The sequence below is a fragment of the Tursiops truncatus genome, chromosome 1 (assembly GCF_011762595.2).
Source record: "Tursiops truncatus isolate mTurTru1 chromosome 1, mTurTru1.mat.Y, whole genome shotgun sequence".
NCBI classification, from domain to species: Eukaryota; Metazoa; Chordata; class Mammalia; order Artiodactyla; family Delphinidae; genus Tursiops; species Tursiops truncatus.
Genome location: NC_047034.1, coordinates 82,186,388 through 82,208,695, shown reverse-complemented (window position 1 = coordinate 82,208,695; position 22,308 = coordinate 82,186,388). Strand labels below are relative to the sequence as shown.

The following is a 22,308-nucleotide window of genomic DNA, read 5'->3' as shown; positions in this document are numbered from 1 at the left end:
CCTCCAGAGTGCCACTGGCTGCTGCTACTTGGACACTACAGATCTTCCTTCTCTGGGTGTGTCGCCGTGTCACAGGACGGGGACTATGGTGCCACCTGGGTTATCTGTGGATGTATAAGTATCATTATACACAGATTGCAACAGGGCATTTCTCCTCAACAGCTTCAGTGACTGCTTTCAGCAGCCGAGAAGAGATGAATGGCAATAAATAAGGTGATGCTGCCAGTACTCTGGAAGAGGAGAACCACAGGTGACAAATCAGAAATTCACAAAGAGGATGAAACTCAACCACACAGACCCGAACTCAGGTAGAAAGTAAACTTGAAGGGCAAAAGACTAACTCACATAAAGGGCAGGCAGAAACTGTCTAGGCACAGCGTTGTAGACGGAGAAGATCTGAACGGAAGCCGAACACACGAGATGGCACTGTGGTTTCCTGATGGAAAAACCCACACAATGGGATTTATGAATAAGAATGTACATACAGGGATCGTTTCTATGTTTTAGAGCAGGTTTGGAGATAAAAAGAGAAAGATTGAAGGAACGAAAACTGGGTCCTGCAAGAAAAATCAAATGGATTGGAGTTTTTACATAAACAAGAGAAGTCAAAATTGTGGCTTAATGCCTATGTTCAAGAATACAAAAAGTTTTTGTGAGGATGTTCTTTGTGTCTATGGAGGAGCAAAGTTCAAAAGACATGCCCAGAATAAATTAATAATTGTGAGTTGACAAAAGCTGGGGAAGTTTCTTCCGGAGTCAAGGGCAGCTTTTTGGGGTTCAGGATGATGGATTTTATAAAGGGCATCATCCTTCTGCATCCCTGAATATTTCCAAGAACAGAACAGGACCTGTTCTTTAGGGAGGGAGCCCAGCATGATGTTTCAACACAAAGGACACTTGGGGCAAACAGTCCAAATCCTGGGTCTGCCATTTAGAGTGTGACTTGGGGCAAGTTATTTAATGTCTTGGTTTCTCAACTGTAAAACGGGGATGATAATAAGAGTACCTATTTCATAGAATGACTGTTAGTTAAATGTGTTAGTGTCTCTATGGTACTTAGATGGTGCCTGGCACATAGTAAGGTTTAGCCATTATTCTTCTGAAATGCTCTGACAATCTTCTGCTTGAATACAAGGAACCTGGCCACTCATCTGTTCGTTCAATGCATATGTCTTAAGTGCAATGATCTGGGCACAAGGGGGCGGTTAGACACAGTCTCGGCCCCGTGTGTCAGAGAAGACATACTCCCAAGCAGTTACACCAGGAGGTGGTGTATCATGGAGCTATTCCTTCCGGGCCCTGTTGCTGACTCAGTGACTGAAGTCTGCAGGGGTGGCTGTACCAGGCGGTATGACTATGAGTACCTCGCCTCAGTACGTGGTTAAAGCACGGTTTAATTACTTTGTTTTAAAGTCATTAAGCTAATTTGGATATTCCTGATCCAAGGCTCACAAGCCCCATACCTTTCCCCCCATTATTCCCCCTTGAATATAGACCTGTTGGAATGGATTCTCATTCATCTGGGAAAGCGGAATTAAGGCAGTCACACTGGCCTCGCAGGGATTCAGTCGCTAACATTTTAAGTTAGAAGTTCAGTTTCCTCTTAGGGACAGTAACTATTTCTTTGTAAAACAGGTGAGCTGGAAAAGGGACGCGTCCACTGTGGACCCTCCCTTTTTGACCAGGAAGGCAGGTGTAGGAAGCCACATTTCGCTTTTGAAATTCAATGTGAAGCAGAAGACAGCTCACAGTTGCAATTATATGAATGAATGAATGAATGAGTTTGAAATTAATGACTGTTTCCTTTATCAGTGATATACCCAGCTAAGAGGCCTTTTAAGATTGTGGCCATGTAGCTCTCAAAAGGAGTAGCCCATAATTTTTTTCAGAGGTAGGTTAAGAAAAAAGAGGAAATATTATTTTGAAATTTGTAGGCTAGCGGTTATTTCACCATTGAAACCAGAGGACAATTCTCTGCGGTCATTAGTTAGAGAAGCAGCCATTTTCAAAGCCAGAAAGGACTCCCAAACATCCCGCAGATTCAGGCAGGTGTATAGCCCCACCCAGAACATTTGTCTGTCTTCTCTCTTGAATGTTTCCAGGGCTGAGCCCCTCGGACCTCCCTAGAGGTCCACTATAGAGTCAATAACCCAGACAGACAAGAGTCGTTTTCTTGCATCCAGCTGAAATCTCCTTTTTTCTCAAGAAGTTCGTCTCCCAACTTCTTCCTTTATGAACACAGGACATTGTTCTTTACATGCAGGAAGTCTGCCATCATGTAGCCCAACTTTGACTTTATGAGTATTTCTTGAGCATTTACTGGCTACTGAGTCCTTTTGTATTTAATCTTCACATCTAGTCCTGATGGAGGTTAGGAAGATGTTTTTATCTCCATTTTAAAGAGGATGAAGTTGAGACACAGGGAGAGTACCTGACTTGCCCAGCACGACATGCCAGCAAGTGGCAGAGCCAGGATTCTAACTCAGGTCTTTGGTCTGCAGGTCGAGAGCCGTTTCCACAATCCACCTGTGGTCTCCACATGCCTACCAAAACTGCCGCATCTTCTTGCTCGAATTTGTGCTTGAGAGCCCAGTGCCCAGTGTAAAAGCTTCAATGTGAGGGAAGCGAGGGCAGGGGCATGAGGAGACACCTGGGTGGAGAGGGGGCCTGGTGGCCGGCCCCTGCCCTCCCCCGGAGTAATCAGGGTTCCTTCCCCTCCTTCTAACCTGCCGCTAAGCCACACACTCCCCAGCTACAGCCTGTTTGGTTGGCTGTCTCAGCGATTTCCCTGAGTGCGCCTGGAATCTCAGAGGTGGCGCCAACTAAAGAGGGGCCCGGTGCTGTGAAAGCTGTGACTCTGTCCCTGCCACACAGGCCTGGACCCTGAGATCCCACGACCCGGGGTCGAGGGCTCAGGATGGGCCAGGTTTCCCACGGCGAGCCAGAGACCTCTGGGAATCACATCCTGTGGGAGGGGAAGCCGGTGATTATACTCTCCTCCTTTCCAGGCAGAGAGAGCCTGGTGGGAATGAGGCTGCACAGCCCTGGGGGACCAGTTCCAGGCCAGTCGCAGCCATGTCAGGAACCAAGGCCTGTCTGGCAGAGACACGTGTGTCTCAGACCAAGCAGTGGCCCCAAAGTAACAGGCCCAGGCCCTCAGCATGCTGCCCACCCGGCTCTCACACCATCCTCTGGACCCAACCTCGGGGACTGGCGGTGCTCATTCCATAAAGGCACTGAGAGACCCTCCCTGCCGCCACACCATGTGCAGTTATGGGACTCGGGGTCTCGCCCCTGGAGACAGGCCTAGGCTTCGGAAGCCGGGCTGTTTGGCCCAACCCTGTGGCTATTGCTTCTACAGCAGACGACACAGATAAGCAGGCATCACACAGCTTGGAGGTTGTGTCTGGAGTTTGAAGACCCTGCACAGGTCACTTAACCTCTCTGGGCTTCCATCTTATCGTCTGAAGATGGAGAAAACAGCTCCCTTATTACCTTGGGGGCTCACTGATAGTAATGATACCGCTGTTATCATGTGTGGCATTTGCAGAAGGAACTGCAAAGATTTTCTGTCTTTCTTTCCCACTCCATCAACATTTAATTCATTTCAAGTGTTCATGGGAGGGATTCACTTTTTCATCGGGCAGGTATGTTCTGAGTGCCCACATGTATTAGACCCAGGGCCAGGTGCTGGGACACACAGGTGTGGAGGGCAGTCACCTGAGAGGTCCCCTCGCAGAAAGGCCCACTCAGGAAGTGTGGAAGTCTCAGAAAGCTGCGGCAGGGCATCTGAAGCTGGGCCCTTTGGGAGCCTAGGGAGGACAAGGTTGAGAGCACCTCCCAGACAAGGCGAGTCGCCCAGTCACCTGTTAGAGTGAGACATCCGCTCAGAACCGGGGGACATCGTGTGGGCCCCATGGTTCCGAGATGGCACCTGCGACATCAGAACACCCTGACACTCCTTACTACAGCCCTCCTTCTCCGCTCTGTCTCCTAGCTCTCGGGGCCCAGCATTGGTGGAAAAGTCCAGCGGTACAGCTTTGCAATAGAGGAGCGTAGGTGGTAGTTACAGAGCTTGGGCTTGGGGCTGGACTGCCTGGGCTGGAATCCCAGTTCTACCGCTGATTAGTCACGTGACCTGGGGACGCTACTTAACTTCTCCATGCCTTTGTTTCCCTATCCGCATATGGGGAAGATGATAGCGACGGTACCTACTGCGTACAATAGGGCTGCTGTGAAGATTAAATGTGTTGATATTTAAGGGCCGGAACTACATTTAGCATTTAGCAAGAACCGAATTTTAAATTTGAAAAATCAAATTTAAATTTAGAAGCTCAGTTAAGCAGTTGCCTATTTGAGGCAACAGGTGTGAAAAACGAAACCGAGGCTGTTGAAACTCGGTTGGAACAAGGGCTTGGAGACTTTGATTCGGGGCCCCTCACTGGTTGTGCTCCGCAGGCGCAGACGGCAGCCGGTTCGCGCATTTCCAGCTTGTTAGTGCTAATCTTGCCAGTGCCCTTGGAGGATATCCATCCAGCATGCGCTCACGTAGAAACGCCGCTTTGTGAACCGTTCATCGACTGTTCTAAAGAAGATGTCAGCCTGATGCAGACACATCTGGGGGCGGCCGGGGAGACTAGTTCATTTTCAAACCTGTCACACAGTAGCTCTGGCGGCATTCTGAGCGCAGGAGCTGAGAGGAGGCTGTGAAAGAGGAAGCCGGGCCGCACCACAGGGCACCGGGCAAGACCAGAGAGCCGGAAATGTCCTTCCCAGCCAGGCCCGCCTGCAGGGGCAACGAGGATGAGAGCTCACCGCAGAAGAGACCTAGCGATTACGCTCGGGGCCGGAGAGCAGTCACTGCAATCCCTGAACACAAGCTCTCGGCTGCGAATGTCAGAACCGCTGTGAGAGTCCCTGGGAGACCCGGGTCACTCAGACCTTTGTTATTGCTGCTGCTGAAAAATCGTAGATTCCAAATTTGGAAACATCAGTAGGGAGGAAGTTTGACTTTTCTTCATTGATCGGGCCCTCAAGCTTCCAGATGGCATCGCTCGCTCTCCTCACTCCCTCTTCTTTCTCGTGCGCTCTCGGCTCCCTCCGCCCCCATTCCTTGCAGCGGCTTTGCGCATGCCCAGAGCCTGCAGCTGGCTGGGAAGTCCTGGAGACGGTAGTGTGGTCAGATGGACAGTGACCAGAGGAGCCAACCAGAAATCTAAGCTTCTGTGTCCGCTGTGCCTCTAACCGTGTGATCTCAAGCGCGTCGTTGAACGTCTCTGGGTCTTTCAAATGTTGCAGGTGCAGGGGGTGGTAAAGGACAGCAGAGAGGAAGGAGGGCGGGCTAAATGGTCACCCAGACGTCCTCAGGGGTAGTAACTCCGAAGGGCCGGCAGACACAAGGCAGGGCCTTGTGGTTTAGGGTGCGGCTGGGGAGCCAGACAGCGCTGAGCTTAATTCCCGCTCCACTGCTTCCCAGCAAGTCAGCTGCTCTGGGCCTCAGCTTCATCAGTTGTAAAGTGGGAATCAAAGTAGCACCTCCCACGTGGGGTTGCTCTGTCACCTAAGCATACAGTAAGTCACCACCATCATCACCTTCTTCCTCAGACTCAGAATGAATTCAGAGGTCAAGAAAGCCTAATAGAATTTGAATCTTGGCTTGGGTACATCGAGTGATCTGGGCAAGTCATTTAACCCTTAAGAATCTCTTTTCTCATCTGACGCTGGGACGATAATTATTATGCATATATCACAGGGTGGCTTTAGGGACCAAATAGGACCACCTCCATAAAGCTCACAGCACAGTTCCTCCAGACTGTGAGCTCTTTAAGGAGAGCTGTATTATTTTCCTGGATGTATGACCCATCTTCTTTGGCGAGGGGTTTGGTTGGCGCGGTGGGCCACATGTAGCTTGTTAGCAAAAGCAAGGTATATGAGGAAGTACTGTCTGGGTAGGAATGAAATTCCTAGTCCTGCAGCCAGGCCCCTCTGGCCCGGTTACACATCAGTGACCTGAGAGTAATGACTGACTAGTCGCAGACTCAGGGACTTTCACGGAAAAGCCTTTCCCTTTCCCAGCCCTGAGCAGGCCAGGCACCACCCCCGCCCCTGCCCCCCACCCCCACCAAGGAAAGATGCTGTGAGCTCCTCCCCCGCCCCCCACCCCCAGCACATTTCTTCCAGCTTCCCAGTAACAAGCCCCAGCTTGGGCTCCTTTGGGGCGAGACGCAGCTTCGGGCCCAGGGGTGTTTGTGCAGGGAGGAGGTGGAAGTAGTTTCTGGAGCCTGATTCATTACAGCGGCAATCTCGGTCAAACAGGTTCCTGCAACCTCGCGGAGGCCTCTTTGTTCCATTGTTCCCGAAAGCCAGACAGGCCTCCCTGTAATCCTGGGAGGGGGAGGGGAGGGGAGAGGGCGGGGGAGGAAGCCCCCTGGAGTCTGGCCAGCAGGCTGCTGCGGATGGCGATCTCATCTCTGTTCACACAACACCAGGGGATCCCATTCTGTTTGATTATAGCTTGTAAACCTTGGGCAACTGGCTTTCTTTGCTATTTTCTTCTCCAGGGGCTGAGGGGTGGCCAGAATCTGTGGAAAAAAGCTGGAAGCATAATGGTATATTTTTTTTTGGACGCAGGCTAGATTTTCTTGAAGAGTTTTTCCAAATCTGCAAGTCAATGATAGGAAAACTGGGATATCAATGGACATTCAAAAAAATTAATGGAAAAAAAAGGGGGAAGGAAGCTTTCAGATAATTTGCAGCATAAATTTGTTTTTCATACAATGGAATATTATTTGGCCCTAAAAAGGAATGAATTATTGACACATACTACATACAGATGAATACTGAAAACATTATGCTGAGTGAAAGATGCCAAGCACAAAAGGCCACATATTACATGGTTCCATTTATATAAAAGATCTAGAACAGTCAAATCCATAGCGACAGAAAGTACATTAAGTGGTTGCCAGGGGGTGGGTGAGAGGGAATAGGAAAGGCTGCTAATGGGTATGGGATTTTCCTGAGGTGATGAAAATGTTCTGGAATTAGAGAGTGGTGATGTTTGCACAATTTTCTGAACGTACTGAAACTGCTGAATTGCACGCTTTAAAAAGGTGAATCTTACGGTATGTGGATTATATCTCAATTTTAAAAATTGCGTGATAAAACATTTGGGTTTCAGCCTGTAAGAAACTATGGAGGCTGATAGTGTGTTATCAAAAATCAAAACAAAACCCAAAAAACTACTGGTCAGACAGTGAAGAATCGGGCTCAGTCTCAGTCAGTCATCTGCCTATCTAATCAACTGCCCACAGGCATTTATTGAGCACTTACTATGTGCCAAGGCATGGGCGAGAACCAGGTATATATTGATGAATGAGACAATCTGTCCCTCCTTCATGGCCTCCCTCTAGCTCATTGTGCCCTCTTGGGCAGTTTGTTGAACTTCTCTGACCCTCTGTTTCCTCATCTGTCCCTATGAATGTATAAGAGGCTGAGGTCCTAGGAAAATACGACACAATTGTATCTTACCTGGAACAGTGGTTCCCAACCCCACGGTGCATCAGCACTTGCCTCAGAGCCCCGTGAACTGACAGGTGTCTGAAGGTCCTGTTTCAGTCAGCCCCAGGTGGCTTTGTGGCACTATCAGGTTGGGAATCCCTGCCCAGGCACCTCATAGTCCAAAGCCTGACTGCTTAGCCATCCCAAAGGAAGTTCCCTGCCTTCTCTGGTTACATTCTGGATTGCCCCAGGTCTTCCAAAACACACTTCAGAATCACCACTGACACCTCCCTTTGGGGACCCTTTATTCACAGAGCACTGCTGAAGGGACCCGGCATTTTACCACCTGCAAAATTAATTTTTCCTGCACTTCGCTTTCCACTGGTGTTAAAAAGAGTGAAATCAGGAAAAAGTTCCAAAATAAAACAAAATTACATATCCATTTATAGGGTCATTTTGTACTTTAGAAATAAGCTGCTCGTTTTGCCCAGTTCTGATTATTTGGGGGAATATGTTCTATGAAGTCTCCTAAGCACAGACAATATTTTTCAGACCAAAGGGTACATGATTGTTATTTTAAGGTAGGATTGTGATTCACATAGGCTAGGTCACAACATTGGTAAATGAACTTTAAATGTGAACAGACGTTTACACACACACACACACACACACACACACACATCCTTAAAGCTAGGACGTTTTAATATCCTCAACTTCAGTACTTGGTGCTTCTTCCTAGTTGGACAGGTAGGCAGAATGAGGTTCAACGTTCTGTTAGCTGTGTGCACATTTAAAGGTGGAGTCGTCCCTAACAGGCGACCACCAGGGGGCGCCCGATACCTTGCGGTTGCGAAAACCCGGAAGTGACGGAAGAGAGGATGAGGGCTGACAAAGGTGAGAGGTCAGTCAGGCTTAAGGTGTACAGGAGCAGACAGGGGGCTTCCTACCTGGATCACTCCTCTCCGCAAAGGCCACAATGTGGATCCCGTTCAAATCATCTTCCTATGGGAGAAAAGAATCAAAGTAACTCTCCTGAGTAGAGAGGTACCAAGGACAGACTCAGAGACTGGAATGGAAATGGGAGGTGGTGGAGGGGAGTGGACGCAGGGGCACAGAACAGCCGAGCAGGGCATGCATTCAGGACAGGAATACTGATGAGCCCCTGGGAGGAATGTGTGGAGTACTGATGAGCCCCTGGGAGGAATGTGTGGAGTTTGATCAGTGGGTTTGCAAGACAGGAAAACACCAACTGCACACAGACATTAGCACTAAAGGGGCCTCACCCCGGTGGGCTGGTGGGTCCAGGAGAACAGCAGTAAAAGGCAAAATGAGGAAGAATGTGAGTCTGGTTTATCAGGAGCTCTGAGGGCAACAAGCATTCTGGACACAGCTCAGTGAGTGTGCACGTCCGTCTGTGTTCTCAAGAATTCACCTCCAGCAAATATAATCGGCGATATACCAGATTATGGAAACTTCCAAATGCTGCTGACAGATCCTGAAGCTGTCCCCAAACAGGCAGCAGACAGGACTGTATGCGGTAAATTAGGATGTGAGTCTGTTTTGGTCACACGAGGATCATATGCAAGTGTAGTGCTTCCCTGTTAAGACATCTCTTATTGAAGGAGCAGAACCTGTGTGGTCAGTAGGGGACGCCTTGCTGACTGTGACCTCCAGGCTGTTTCCTTGGGATCCTTTCTGCTCTGGAACCCAAGCTTGCCAAAGCAGGATAGGCCTCTAAAACATGTCATGAAAGTGGGAGGCTACAGGGAGAGTCTGGAATTTGGAGTTAGGGAAGGTTGAGGGTGTGACAGTAAAAGTGTGTGTGGATGTGAAGGCTGGGACGAGGTAAAGAATCTAGAGAGAGTATTTCAAATCCAGGGACAAGCAAGTGGCATTCCATGTTTCTATGTCCTGGGCAGAAAGGACCATATATATGTGCCTTGTGTCTCCTCTGCATTGATTATTCCTGCAGAAGGAGAAGCGAGAGCTTAGAGGGACCCCTCTTTGGGAAATGTGATCCTCAGAAGACCTGGAGAGGAAGTTGTGTGAGAACGAGGCACCGGGGACAAACCCAAGTGAATATGATTATCACTGACACCAGCAGAGGGATTCACTGGATGCCCTGAATGTGTCATATCAGAATCATCCTAGGGAAAAAAAAAAACTCCAGGCATCTCAACCCTCCCATGATCTCTGTTTCCATTTCAATTGATTTTAATGCGGGTGCAATCCTATCTAAATGCTAATTTTTCCCCTTTGAGTTTGGAATGGACAAAAACCTCCAAATAGTCTAAGAGAGATTAAATGGAAAATATTATTATTAAAAACAAGAGAGTAGGCACTGCCATGGTCAGACTCTCTGGGGAATTGAATTTTACAGATAACATGTGTGTGTGCGTGCGCGCGTGCATGAGTGCAGGTTTATTACACAAAACCGACAGCAACCAGAAGGGGAGTCTGAGGTTTCCCTATTTTACATTTGCTATTATCGCCAGACAGAATATCTTGATCAGTTCTCATTAGGCTGCCCCGTGTCTCTGTCTCCTGCCATCAGTTGGAAGTAAGCAGTGTTAATTCTGTTCATTTCTGTGTGCCCTTCTAGAATGCATTTGGAAATTGGTTTTAGAATTAAGAATCCATATTCGTTTGCTAAGAGGCTGCTTATAATACAGCTGTCACTCCCCACGCCTGAGGTGGTCCCTGGATGGAGAGCCATACGTAACCCAAAGAAAGAGCCTCTCTCTCTGTGGGTCTCAAAGATTCAGCCCACAAACCTGTATTGAACACCTGCAAAGAGGCAGGCGCTGCTTAGTGCCAGGTGTTTTCAGTATTTTCAGTAATAAACTCACAGAGCAAGAATCCACGGACAAGCCAGTAAGTCAGGGTTACTCGATGAGAATCCAACGTGCATGGGGGGAGGAAGAGCCGAGCTGACCATCCACGGGCCTGAGAATACCCCAGGGGCTTTCTCTGAACCCCACAGCCTTTGCTGCCCAGATCACCCATTTAGTCATCGCCTTGCCTTGGAAATAACCTTTTTGTGTGTGTGTGATACGCGGGCCTCTCACTGTTGTGGCCTCTCCCGTTGCAGAGCACAGGCTCCAAACGCGCAGGCTCAGCGGCCATCTTCCCGGACCGGGGCACGAACCCGTGTCCCCTGCATCGGCAGGCAGACTCTCAACCACTGCGCCACCAGGGAAGCCCAGAAATAACCTTTTTAATTGCACAAATCTCTTCTCAACCAGATGGCAAGCTCTCTGAGGGAAGGCATTATGGCTTAAAATGGTAATGATGATGAAAATGGAGACAATAATATTTGCCACCCTCTGTATCAGTACTCTGTAAATACATTGTTTCTAAATCTCAAATCAAAGTCTCATTCCTATTCAATGCTTCAAGAATTAAGTGACTTACCTTAAGGCATGAGATGGTACATGACATAACTGGGATTCAAGCCAGTTCTGTCTGGCCCCAAAGCCCATGCTCCTTCTCACTGAAGGGGTCCAGAATAAGCCACTGTGGCATAAAAACTATTTTGGCTGAAGGCATTTGAATTCCTGAAATCTTTTATCTGCCTAAAAGTAGAGCCTCCCCAAAGAACTTGTCATCACTCTAATTTTCTTTTCTCAGATAGACATTATCACAAAACTATCATATCTGCCATCTCTTCTCCTAAGGGCCCATTTATCTTTCCAAAAAGTCATTTCGTTCTCCCAGAAGTGCTCCTCTGCCCCTACCCTCCCATTCCCCATTAAGATGGTATATAAGCCCCTCCTTGAATCACGTTTGTGAACTCGCATGCATAAATAGCTAATTAAATCTTTTTTTTTTTTTTCTCTCTTGCCAATCTGTCTTTTGTCAGGTTAATTTGTAGGCCGTAAGAAATGAACCTAAGAGGGTAGAGGAAAGATTTTCCTCCCTGACATTATGAACAACAGCAGAATGGGCTCCTTAAATCTATTGTCTCTCCACGGGCTTTGCAGAAGATGTTGCAAACTCTGGTCAGTGGCTCTTACTTAAGTTGAAAGAGGCCAAGAAGGGGCTTTTATACAAAGTGGCTGAGCACCAGATCCCCCAAAGAAGTGGAAATTTGGGAGTTACTTTGGTGAATACCTTACTCTAGATTCCCTAGCACTTTGTATGTCCCTTTGTCTTGGCGGCAAGCATACTGCGCTGGTGTTGTATTATTGCAACTGTTTCATCTACTTAACCTCGAATTCCTAAGGACAGGACAGCAAGGCTTATTTTTATAACCTCCGTACTTAGCACAATGTAATAGGTTCTTCTTAATGTTTATTGACTTAAAAAAAAAAGAATATAGTGATAAAAATCTTACATACCGCTTGAAGAAAATTAGCAAATATTAGAGATACCAAGGAGAAATGAAACATCAATTACCCACCAATCAATTACCATTGTTCATATTTAACTCTGTTCCTTTCCAGTCTTGGTTGAATGTTTGCTCTCATGTTGAATGAAGAGATGCAAAGGAAAAAAAGAAGCAGTTAAAACTGTCAGACTCCCTAACTAAGGGGCAGTGAAGTGGTGCAGGGGCTCATCTGGAGGAGCTCTCTGGCCCCCTCTGGGAATTACTTGCCTATTGCAACCAAGGGAAGATTCTTTTAGAAAGAACTGCTGACTCCCATTTCTGTGGGCTTTTGCTAAGGACTCTGGCTGGCCACTTGCTAGGATGGAGAGCTGGTGGGAAGGTGGAGTCTCAAAGAGGAAGGACAGGTCAGCATTGGGTCTGGACCGCCCTGCTCTACCTCGACATTCTTTGAATATTCTAAATAAATAAATAAATAGCTGTCTGGGGCTTCCCTGGTGGCGCAGTGGTTGACAGTCCGCCTGCCGATGCAGGGGACACGGGTTCATGCCCCAGTCCGGGAAGATCCCACATGCCGCGGAGCGGCTGGGCCCGTGAGCCACGGCCGCTGAGCCTGCGCGTCCGGAGCCTGTGCTCTGCAACGGGAGAGGCCACAGCAGTGAGAGGCCCGCATACCGCAAAAAAAAAAAAAAAAAAATAGCTGTCTGATTTTCACACAGCAACTATTACTAGGCATAATGTTTTTAGGAATAATAAGTTATGTGTTTTCTATGATTTGCTGCTTTAAAAACCTGTAGAGTTTGGGAGAGAAGAAGCTCAATAGTTGCTTTAGCTCTACCTAGTTTTACTATTTTATTTAAATATCTTGCAGTGTCTAAGGAAGTGGGTATTGAAGATAAAGACTTTAAAGTTCATGAGCTGGTCACTTTCCCCAACATGTGGGGTTTAAGTTGCTATGGCCAAGTAGCCCAGGAAGATGCTGTTTTGGGGGTGGGCACATGTGGATGGGTTGGGGATAGGCAGAGGGGTTCCCCAAAGAGCCTTCTGACAGACTGATTTCTGCTCCTCCTTTTTCAGGATGTGAAGATAACCCTGGATGGCCGGTCTTGCCCTCCCTCCCTAGTTGGAGACTTGGATGAGGGGCTGACTAGGTCTGGCTAGGGCTTCTGGGGAATCACGTGGGTATTCCATGATGGGGTGTTGGAAAGCAGTAAACCAGTCTGGTTGCCCTTTTCTCTACCTGGTTAACTTCAATCCACAGCCCTTTCCCAACTAGAAGACAATTGAATATATAATAATGTGAGCCATCACTGTTATCTTATAGTATAGCAAAAGCTGTATCTTACTAAGTGAAAAGAAAGCAGAGGATGGGTTCCAGTGAAGCCAGGCAGTGAACTTTCTTTCTGAACATCTACCTCCGATATGGGAGAGAGAGCATTTCTTCAGGGCAGTGTGGAGGATTAGGGGTGTCTGTGAAGGAGCGGACAGGACCTCTCCCGCTATGATGTGGTGGTTCGGGATGTGATACTGCTATGTCCGTGAGGAAAGGCCTGAGAGAAGGGTTCTACAGTTTTGCAGTGTCTCCCTTCCAGGAGCCTAGAGACTTATCTCTTAAGAATGAACAAAGTAAGAAGAAGAAGTAAAGATAAAGGCATAGCAGAACGGAACAGTAATAATCACTCTCGATTTAAAATGGTACCTTGTGTCATGAGAGACAAAAACCAATGACCTCTTCCAGATTAAAGGCAACTGAAGTAACATAACAACCAAACATAAGCCTGTGATCCAGGATTGGATCCTGGGCCAGGAAAAAACAAATGTTTTCTCTTGCTATAAAGGATATTAGTGACAACTGGTCAATTTAAACGTGGAATTGTATTAGTATTAATTTCCTGATTTTGATAAGCATACTATGATTATATAAGAGAAAGTTCTTGTTTTTAGACAACTTCTGAAGTATATAAGAGCAAAGGGGAATTGGGTCTGCTACTTAGACAGTTCAGGAAAAAATCTGTATATCTATCAAGAGAGTGTGTGATAAAGCAAAAGGAGTAAAATGTTAACATTTGGGGAATCTGGGTAAAGGGATCATGGAATTCTTTGCACTATTTTTTATAAGTCTGAAATTGTTTTAGGTGAAAAGCAAAAATAATTTAAAAAGGAATCTTAGTTTCAAAGCACTGTTATATGCTTTTTGTTATTTTTAAATCTAATAATGAGACCTCCTAAAGGTTAAATTTTTGAAAGGTTTAAATGTTAGGAAAAGATGTTTCTATTGTGCTGTGTTGCTCTTCTATAGTTCTCTCCTCTGGACCAGATCATTTGCCTTCGGTGTGAAATGTTTGTTCTACCTTCAGACATCCAGAGAAGTTAAGTGCCAGTAAAACAGAGGGTGTCAAGTTACTCCACGGTTCTGTTCATCTGTCACTTTAGACTGAGTTAGAGAGTAAATATATGCTTCCATGTTAATCCCTTTCCGCCCCCTCCCCGCCAGAATGTTGCCTTATGGGGACGTGGCCCACTCTAGGGGGTATACCGGAGAAATGAGATTTGGCCCCAGGTGGTCTAAATTTAAGTCCCAAGATCTAATGCTTATTAGTTATGTATCCGTGAGTAATTAATCTAATCTGTATGATTGTCAGTTTCCCCAGGAAGCTAAAATAATACTTGTTCTATATCACTTTCTAGAACTGTTGAGAGATCCAAGTAAAAAGATGCATGAAATGCTTTGAAAAATGCTCCATAGATTTTGGTTGTTACTGTTTACAGAATTTTGTATAAAGCTGGGGGGTGGGGTGGGGGGAGTGTATCTCCAAGGCCCTCTTTCTAATGCAATTTGACCCACCTTACGTCTTGTCTGTGACACAGACCTAGGGGACAGTCTGACTCAGCATTTTCCAGTGCCTTGAGTTGATATTTACAAAAACAGCTACCATGCATGAATGGAGTGCCTCCTATGTCTGGGTTCTTCACACCTTTCATACTTACAAAAAGCCTGATTTTAGATACAGAAATTAAAGCTCAGAAAGACCACGTGCTTGATCTACGATGCAAAGCTACTAGGTGGCAGACTGTGGGCTTCAACTCAAGTCTGTATATAACTCATGGTCTGAGCTCCTTCTACCACGTGACCTTGGGTCTCTGGTGGCCAGTGAATGAAAGCCAGTAGAAACTCTAGGAAATGAACTCAGAGATAGAGTAATTTTGCCTACTGGCCAGCCCAGAAGAACTGGGTTGTAACTCAGTGTGATATTGTCCACATTTCAAATTCTCCACCATCCAGACATCCACTCCAGGCAAATAAGACTTGGTTTGAGTTTTGGAACTCCAAGGGGTATTCCTCCTGGGGAATATACCCATCTCTACAAAGCAGAAAGAGTTTGCCACTTTCTTACCCATGTTTCAAACATATCTTCTGGGCGCAAGCGACGTAGAGTGGGTCTGAAAAAAAAAAAGATGAGCTTTGTTGAGTAGGGATTACCTTGGCTGACTCCAAAGCCTCAGCACAGTGAAATGTAGAATGAGATGTTAGTCCATTTTCAAGAGTGTCTACGTACCTGTTGTCTCCCCTAAGGAGACAGAGCAGATTGACCCTGTTGTGTCACACACAGAGCTGGGCCTAAAGCTCTCAGCCTTTTCATGGGCTCATTTGATCCAAGGATTATAAAATCTATTACAAATAATAGGTCAGAGGGCACGGAGTCAGCTCACTCCCAGGCCAAGAAGCCATTTCCCTCCTCACATACAGCTGCCACTCCTGAGAACCCAGAGCAGGCCCAGAATGAGGAGACCCAGGAGAGGAAACAGCCCAGAACTACAGTTGTTTTATCACAGGATCATCCGTCAAAAGCCCTTTAGGGAGGAGCAGGTTGGGTCTATCTTTTGCTCATGGTTTCATTTGTTTTTGAATGTTGACAAATACTGTTAGACATGCTGATATTTGTTCCTCCAGGTGCTGCATCCCTGGAGGGACCAAGCTGACTGGGTGATGGAATCATGATGCTCCAGGTTCAACGAACCTATGTGAGCATGTGGAGGGGAGGGTGGGTGGGTGAGAGGATGAACCACCACCATATTCCATGTTCCAGTATTGTCCCTCCCTTAAGAGCTGGGGTCAGCAAACTACAGATGGTGGGTCAAATCCAGCCAATGGCTCCTGTTTTTATAAATAAACTCCCTTTGGGACACAGCCACACCCATTTGTTTACATATGGCCCGCAACTGCTTGCACACTATAACGGCAGAATTGAGTGTTTGCAACAGAGACCATCTGGCTCATAGAGCCTGAAATATTTATTATCTGGCCCTTTGTAGAAAAAGCTTGCTGATACATGCTAGAGCTGGTGGTATCAACGATTCCTCTCCCAGAAGTTCTAGGCATAAAGTGTTCATCCTTGACTAAGTTACTCAACTACCCTGAGCCCAATTCCTTGATCTGTAAAATTAGGATGATAATAATTACCCCATAATGTTGAAGAGTCGGTAATATAGTTTCCAAAAGCACCTAACATAGTACTTTAGGAGGCTGTCACTAAATCATTATCATTGTAGAATTTACTTACATCCTACTGTATGAGGTGATTTCCTCACTGCAGGGAGGTGATCTAACCTTGTTTGCAAGTGTAGACCCATATTCAGAAAATATAGCAACATCCCTGCCGCTGATCAATGACCAACAAAGCCACACTACGGAGTTCAGTTCTGCTCGGTTACTAACTCCAGGTTGTTGCCCTTGGGGGTCTGAAATGGTAGGACTAAGAGGCTTTTCTCCATCTCCCAGGCCTTGGATCCCCCCTGCCCCCACCCTGCATGCCATCTGGGACACCTTTGGTGCTCCTTCACAAACTCCACAAGCTCCTCTTCTGTGTAGGGTTTGTCAGGGATGGCAATGGGCTCGTCCATAAATGGCTCATAGAAGTCAACCTCATTCATCTTCAAGGACAATTTCTTTGCAACCTGTAACAGTTAGAAGTAAGACAATAGTTTCCTTGAACACTAGTCTAGAGTGGCAATGGGTTGTCCGGCTACAAGTGTGTGTGTTCTCTGCAAAAGACATGAAAGTGTATGCATGGTTTTTACTTAAACATTGAAATGATAGGAACTCATCACCTAACTCATCGGTCCATCTGGCTGGACCGATCTACTTTTGTGATCAAAGGACAGATAGAAAAAAACTTCCCTGGCAAATGAGATCCAATCAGGGCCAGAGAGCAGTCAGAATGAAAGGTGGGAAATTAGTTCCATTATCACCACCACTCTACTGTATTTGCCAGGGGCTGGAGGAGGAAGCAAATGTCAACAGATCATGTTCAGTGTCCTGGGATGTATGGATTTAATTGAATCAGTTTTGATAGAACAGGCAATTGACAGAAACCATTTAAAGCATACAGGTACTCAGAATCAGAGGCCAACTCAGGAACCTGTCCTCGATCAGCTCATAAACCCTAATTGCTATTTTGGTTGAAGCATTGGCCCAAGGGTTGTCTCTCAGTCCTGGGCTTGTTTTATGGTTTCTCAGGCTCTGGGAACTGCCTGGTTAGTTACCTGTCAGAAGGTGACCCACCATCCTGGTTTGTCCAGAGTGGAGGGGTTTCCCAGGATTCAGACTTTCAGTGCTAACACTGGGTTAGTACCCAGCAAGCTGGGATGAGTTGCTCACGCTGTACCAAATAAAAAGCATGGGGAGCCAGCCCATAGCCTGGGAGCCATCTGCGCTCTTCATTAACGTGGCCACGCGGTCTGGTCAGGGCAGAATGGTTGCTGTGTTCACCTGCAGAGCTGCTGAACTCTCATCTCCTTTTGTGAAATGATTTGAGAGGCCTGGAATGTGCAACGCTCTGTAGAAAAACCAAATGTCATTCTTTTCTAGTTCAAAGCTGTGGTCCAAGAAAGCACAGGGATGAACAGTGGTTCCCTTGAAAATAAAGAGGAATTGCCTAAGAGCTGACGCCCTGTGGTGGTAACCAACAGCGTGGAGGCCCAGGGCAGCCGTGACTAATTGGTGACGAGGAGGAACTGGGTATTACATAAGCTGTTACACAAGGAGGTCCATTCTGAGCACACACTGGTATCCCTATGGCTTTTGTCATCAATTGCTATTCATCCAGGTCACTCTATTCCAAAAGACATTTCTTAAGGACCTAAGGGAAAGAAATACCAACATCCTACTCAGAGCTAACGAAAACAAGCTGTGTTAAGAGCCGCAGTCAAAGAGATTTAATGATCATGCTGATTTGGTTTTAAAGGACAAGAAGGTTTTTTTCTTACTTTCTTCCCTCTTCAGTGGGGTGGGGGTGAGGAGTGTGGTTGGAGGAAGGGAGGAAAGAGCAACTCTGCAACCACTGTTTGGGTTTACGCACAGTTCTTCACAAAGCTGGGCCCATCATAGAATGGGCTTGAAAATGACATTGGATTCTGGTCTTCTGAGTTCACGTACTACATATTCTAGGAACCAGGAAACTGTGTTTATATGAAGTAGGAAGTGAGCAGATGAGCAAAAACTAATAATAGCAAACATATGGAGTGCTTACCATGTGCCAGGCACCGCTGCAGTGTTTTCAGTTGATTACTTTATGAATCCCCACTTTGACTGTATGAGGTAAGAACTATTATTATACTTATTTTACAAATGACAGACCTGAGGCACAATTTGAGTTCTCAAATTGTTCTCAACTAACAATTTGCCTCCATTCCAACTTTCCTCTCATCTGAAAATTACCTTCTTCTTGACACTGTACAGAAAGGAATTTATGTCCCTTTAAATATTGCCTTGACACTGCGCATGTCACAGTGAGAGGTTTCCTTCTACCTCTTGTAACATGCTCTCATCAGTTCATCCCTAGCACAGTCTGCTAGAACGAAGGCTTCCTAAAGGTGAAAAGGAGCTCATCAGGCCCTCCATTGAGGTAAGCAGTGGAGACCCACCTATGCACTTGAGTGTGCATGTGTTTATGTGTGTGTATGTTAGGGTCTGTAGTGTTAAGACTATGAATGTAAAGTTGGATTATGATGTTCGTAAGTTTAAGTCTTTGGAACCCCGAGCAAAATTTTCCAGAGACCTGTTCACTATATCCCCATCAATACCATAGATTTTCCTCCTTTTGAATCTCAGAGAATTCCATTCTTTTAATTGTATCTTGGATTGTAAAGACTGAAGGAGATTTGATTGATTGAGGCATTGATTCTTTCATTCCTTCAATAAATATTTAGTGGGGTCTACTATATCCAAGGTTCTGTTCTGGGAGGAGACCTGTTTCATGGATGGTAAGAATGGATTTTACTATTAAAAACTCAAGAGGTCCGTATAATGAATTCTTTTGTACTTAAAAAAAAATAGTTGGAATGGAGTATGCCAAAGACAAGAAAGTTACAAAGTACAATTTTTTTGACATTTGCATGTGTATGAATTTTGATAACAGATGTTTTTCTACAACTTAGCAAGCCATTTTGGTTGTTGCAGATGAAAACAACTCAATGAATTTAGGTTTTCTCAACATCTGTCTTGCCCATCAACTTTGTTTAGAGAATCACAGCTTCTTTTGGACCAATATGGTTCAAAAAATGATTTTGCTTCTCACTGTTCACTCCAAGAAAAGAACAGGCCAGTGGGAGATAGCATGAGATGATTAGAACTGACATTTTTCAGGCTGTGAGGTGCTACAGAGTGGACACCATCCTTAGCCCTCTCACTCTTGCTCCATTTGCTTCAGGGAGGTTAGGCCCTTGTGTGGCTTGATGTAGGATCAAGATCCAGAGATCAGTGCTGGTCCCAAACCTGTGTACCAGGTAAAATCTCTCAGGGAGCTTTTAGAAAAGTGCATATTTCTGGGCCTGGTCGCAATGCTAGAAAAATCCAAATTTCCAAGATGGGACTCAAGAATCCTTGCTTTTAAAAGCTCCTTGGGGCATACCAATATGGACAGTGGTTGGAAACTACTAAACTCCCAAATCTACATCAGCAGCCCTGATATCTCGTCCTCTTGACAGTTCTCCAACTCATATAATACATTTAATATAATATATTTATTGGGTTGTTTACTTACTTTCTGTCTTCCCGTCTTTTCCTTTCCCAGACCTTACCCACCAATCCCATATACTAAACTCTAAATTCTACAAGGATAGGAATCTGTTTTGCTCAATGTTGTGTCCCTGGCATCTGGAAGAGTGCCTGGCACATAACAGACACTCAATAAATGCTTGCCAAGTGAGTGAATGAATCAATAAATGAAAGATCCTTCCAGTTGAATGTCTTCCCAGCTTGTAGAGATTAGAGCTCATCACCCCATCTTATGTTCCTATATGTAGATTCTTCTTCCTAGATTTCCTAATGTTTTCAGTAGCTTTACAATCTTTGCTGTCTTGAAGCAGAGACTTGCGATCTTAAGTTACTGGTGTGTCTTCTCTCGTCTTTCTCTCCTTCATGTCAACAGAGGCCAGGTCCTCTAGTCATCTCAACCTCTGCCAGTTAGTTTTTCATCTTTGGGACTGTATTAGGGCTTCCCGGGCCCTTGCCTCTCCTGACTTCAAACGTCTAGAAAGCACCTCCCCTTCCCCAGGTCCCTCTGGGATTCCCTAGGATGTGTCTCACAACCAGGTCCTTCCACCCACCTCTTCTGCTCTAGCGCCCCCTGCTGGACACCACTGAGGCTTGGACTGGGGACAGCCATGGCTTCTGGACACCACCGTTTCCCCCACCCCGCAACTGATGAGTGCAAGTTCTCAAGTCCCAAAGGGCACGATCCGGTCCGCTCAGTGAAACAGCTCTTCCTTCTGTGTTCTCTATAGAGGTAGAGAGTGCAGCTTTCTCTTTATAAATGTTCTAAAATCCCACAAGTCTCTATGAACAAGGGCACTTATGACTCAGTGTCTTACAGAGTTTTTAGTGAAGAACCTTCTGAGTGTTTGATTATAGCCCGACCTCACCTTCTTCATGGTCCACAGATATGAAGCCATATGGTCGGGCCGGGAGGCACACCTAAAAACAGACACTACCCTGAACTCAGCATTGGAGCAGCCTTCTAAGAACTGAGGCTTTCTTGCTTGGCCTGGCTTGCCCACCTGACTCTCTCTTTCCTCAGATGAGTTCTTACCCAGAAGCCACCTTATTCACTCCTGGCCCATCGTAACCAAACGCCAGTGATGAATTTCCTTTAGGCTCCTCTGGACCTCCCCTTCTCTACTAATATCCCCTCCCAACCTCCATCCTCCTGGGCTTAGAGGACTGCCTCTTCTTAGCAATAGTACTGGCTAACATTTACCGAGTGCTTACTACGTGCCAGGCGGCAGCTAATCATTTGACACGTAGTGTTTCTCTCTCTGGGGTGCAGCAGTACAGAGCAGTTGACTTTGAAGTCAGCCTAACCTACTCACTGTGTGACCCTGAGCAAATCACAGATCACTTCATCTCTTGGAGCCTTGGTTTCAGCTTCTGTAGGCAGAGAATCCTAATCCCTCTTATACGGGGGTGTTGAGAGGATTAAATGAGAAAACCTGTGTAAAGCTCTTAGCACACAGCCTGATACATAAAAAGTACTTAATAAATGATAGTTATTATTCCCTTTGATACTCTTGTTCAAGCTCTCTCCCAACTCTAATCCAAACCATTAGGGTAAACGTTCTTCAAGTTTAGATTACATTACTTAGATTATAGAGCTCCCTTCTGGATTACAGGCTTGTAGACTGGGGTCAGATCCATAGAAGTGGTTATGTCTATATATTTAACGCAATCTCTTTTCACCATACTCCTTCCCTGCTCCAGCACCTACAGGCTGCCTCTTGTTTTTCACAGAAAACTTGAACTCCTCAAAGTAGCAAGGTCCATGAGCACTGTTCTTCAATGCCTTACTCCTCAGTAGGAGTAACTTTTACCTTTTTTACTTTCAACTTTTACCACTTGGATTTGATCAGGATTTAGTTTGTCCTAGATTTATTTGTTCTAGTAAACGTTGTGATTTAGGGCTTTAGTTGGAGTACGTATGTGTAGGAGGGCGTGGATGTAAGTTTGAATGTATGTGCACTGGGAGTGTTATATATGTGTGGGTGTGAGTGTGATTGTGTGAGGAGGTATGTGTTATGCTTGTATGTTGTGTGAGTGTGTGTACTGTCTGTGGTTATATGGGTGTTGTGTATGTGTGTTCTGTGTGTGTTGTGTGGATGTGAGTATGAATGTGGGTGTGTGGGTGTGCACCCTGAATCTCAAGGGCAGATACAGAGTTTTCTGCTTAATGGTGTGGTACAAAAGAAATGGCATGAGTTTCAGGTAAAGATTGTCCTAAATTGTGATCTCAGCACTACTACTAATTCGCTGGAGACCTTGGATACTACTTAACCTTTCTAAATCGTTTTTCTCATCTGGGAAACAGGGTATTTTACTTTTCAGAGTTGTTGTGGAGTTGTTTAAAGGATTAGAAATAGTATAGATGCAATATATCAAATTGTGCCCAACACACAGAAAATACTCAATAAGTAGCCATTTTAGTAGTAAC

The 22,308-nt window shown here is 45.9% G+C and overlaps 1 protein-coding gene across 1 annotated transcript in view; it reads right to left on the bottom strand.

The window, feature by feature from the left end:
* Positions 1-22,308, bottom strand: part of CASQ2 (calsequestrin 2) — a 61,858-nt gene that overhangs the window by 5,622 nt on the left and 33,928 nt on the right. Inside the window, exons 6-8 of the mRNA XM_019919223.3 lie at positions 16,650-16,780; positions 15,220-15,265; positions 8,445-8,499 (exon numbers count right to left, since the gene is read on the bottom strand). Of these exons, the coding sequence (XP_019774782.1) occupies positions 8,445-8,499; positions 15,220-15,265; positions 16,650-16,780 (232 nt within the window). The remainder of the gene's footprint in view (positions 1-8,444; positions 8,500-15,219; positions 15,266-16,649; positions 16,781-22,308) is intronic.